At 49.6% G+C, this 2,449-nt stretch overlaps 1 protein-coding gene across 1 annotated transcript in view; it reads left to right on the forward strand.

Moving 5' to 3' along the window:
- Positions 1-2,425, forward strand: part of JAGN1 (jagunal homolog 1) — a 3,011-nt gene extending 586 nt beyond the window's left edge. Inside the window, exon 2 of the mRNA XM_006758254.1 lies at positions 1,786-2,425. Coding sequence (XP_006758317.1) covers positions 1,786-2,248 — 463 coding nt within the window. The 3' untranslated portion in view covers positions 2,249-2,425. The remainder of the gene's footprint in view (positions 1-1,785) is intronic.
- The last annotated feature ends 24 nt before the right edge of the window (positions 2,426-2,449 follow it).

Below are 2,449 nucleotides of genomic sequence, written 5' to 3' on the forward strand. Positions count from 1 at the left end.
CGGCCGGAGCCCGCCGGGCCTGGGAAGCGACGCCCCCGGCCTCGGGCTCCTCCTCCCCAGCCAGTCCCCGCTCACCTGCCAAGTCCCCCCGTCCCGGGACGGCCCGGGGTCTGTCCTCAGCCCTGGAAAGCCCAGTCGCTCCCATGGGTTCATCCCTTGGTCCACCCGGTGCCTTGAGAGGGTGCAGACCCCCTTGGGCGCCAGGGGTGGTGATGCCGGCCCCGCTGTGTGATCTTGGGAACCTCATTTCCAGTTGAGCCTCAGTTTCCTCACTTGCAAGAGGGAAAAAGGAATCGACCTTTAAGGGCTGGGTGAAGAATTAGTGAGCTAATGATTCGTGTAAAGGACGTAGCCTAAGTTCTAGCTCAGAATCAAGTCTGCCCAATACCTGGTAGCTGATGCATTTGGGGGATGTAGACCGGAAAGACCAGTCTTTCCCTGCCTAAAATGAATTTCATAAACACCCCCACGTAAGGGGTATTTCTACATTACCCCTTCAGCGTTTACTGAGCTCCTACCCAGTAGGCATTTTATGCTAGGCACTGAAGATACAGTGAGCAAAAGCAGACCTGGTCTTTGTATGCATATTACACCTTCAATAAAAAAGCCTATTAACAAAACAAACAAAAAAACCTGGTTCCTGTCTTCATGAATCTTGCAGTCGAGAGATGACTGACTTTCCTACCTTGTCACACTTTCTATAATGAATATTTTTAAAAGAAAAAACTTAAAAAGATTTCCCCCCCTTAAATCCATTTAACGCTTCCAGAATGCTTTTGCATCTTCCTCTCCGGAGTTTTAAATAACGACCAGCTGTTGGACCCTCACTCCATTCTTATTCTTTTTTTAAATATATATTTTATTGATTTTTTTACAGAGAGGAAGGGAGAGAGATAGAGAGTTAGAAACATCGACCAGCTGCCTCCTGCACATCCCCCACTGGGGAAGTGCCCGCAACCCAGGTACATGCCCTTGACCGGAATCGAACCCAGGACCCTTCAGTCCGCAGGCCAACGCTCTACCCACTGAGCCAAACAGGTCTCGGTGGTTCTTATTCTTAAGATCCCTGCCTAAGGGCACCTCCCAGCCCAAGCAAGTATTTTGACGCCCATGTGAGAAGAGACTGTCCTCCAGGATGCAAAGAAGATACATTTAGGACCTGAGAGAGTTAGAAGAATAATAAACAGTGTACTTCGTTCAATGAAACCTTCTACTCTAGCAGGAGAAGGATGAGCAGCCGGAGCTGCTTTCCTCACTGCCCATACCTCCTTCCTCTGAGCTATCCTCCCAGGGTGCAGTCAGTCATCTTTCTAAACACAGCCCAGTTACTCTTCTGCCTTTAAACCGACTGTTCATAGACATTGCCTTTCATATCCTGCTACTCCCCTCCCCACCGAGGATGTATTCCTGCCATACCCAACCACTGGCTTTCTTGGAACACAAATGCCTGTGTTTTTCTGCCTGCGTGCAATTTGGAACGCCCATCTCCTTTCATCCCTCAGAGCGCAGCTCAAATATCACCCTCTAAATGGCCTTCTCAGATGTCCTTTCCCACGCAGAATTGATTACTGCTTTTTGGGATCCCATGTATCTTGCAACATATATTTACTAGAGCTCTTCCAGTTCGTTTGCTACTAATTTTTCTTCTGTTCCTGGTGCCTAGCCTCTAGGCAGGAACTAGATCCTATTCACATTCAGATGCTATTGTCCAATTTTCCTTCCCGGCATATAGTTGGTCAGAAAATTTTGAATGAAAGGAACTTCTCCCTCTGCTCTGCCCCACAGTGTGACCCTCAAGTATGAAATCAAGAAGCTGATCTACGTGCATCTGGTCCTGTGGCTGCTGCTGGTTGCCAAGATGAGTGTGGGACACCTGAGGCTCTTGTCACATGATCAGGTGGCCATGCCCTATCAGTGGGAGTACCCATATTTGCTGAGCATTGTGCCCTCCCTCTTGGGTCTCCTCTCCTTCCCCCGCAACAACATTAGCTACCTGGTGCTCTCCATGATCAGCATGGGGCTCTTTTCCATCGCCCCCCTCATTTACGGCAGCATGGAGATGTTCCCTGCCGCACAGCAGCTCTATCGCCACGGCAAGGCCTACCGCTTCCTCTTTGGGTTTTCTGCCGTCTCCGTCATGTACCTGGTGTTGGTGCTGGCGGTTCAAGTGCATGCCTGGCAGTTACACTACAGCAAGAAGCTCCTAGACTCTTGGTTCACCAGCACACAGGAGAAGAAGCGGAAATGAAGGCTGCGGATGGACTGATCCCTGGGGTGAAGCCTAGCCCTCCTGTGGAGAAGAGTGAGAGGGTAGAAGAGCTGGTCTAAAGTCTCTGTTGTAATTTTGGCAGCTGTGATGTTGGCAACTGGTGCAAACTAGGCCCAAATTCTGGAAAGCTGCTACTGTTGTCATTAGCTGAGGTGGCAAAATGATATTTAACTTATTCAT

The sequence above is a fragment of the Myotis davidii genome, unplaced genomic scaffold, assembly GCF_000327345.1.
Source record: "Myotis davidii unplaced genomic scaffold, ASM32734v1 scaffold73, whole genome shotgun sequence".
NCBI classification, from domain to species: domain Eukaryota; kingdom Metazoa; phylum Chordata; class Mammalia; order Chiroptera; family Vespertilionidae; genus Myotis; species Myotis davidii.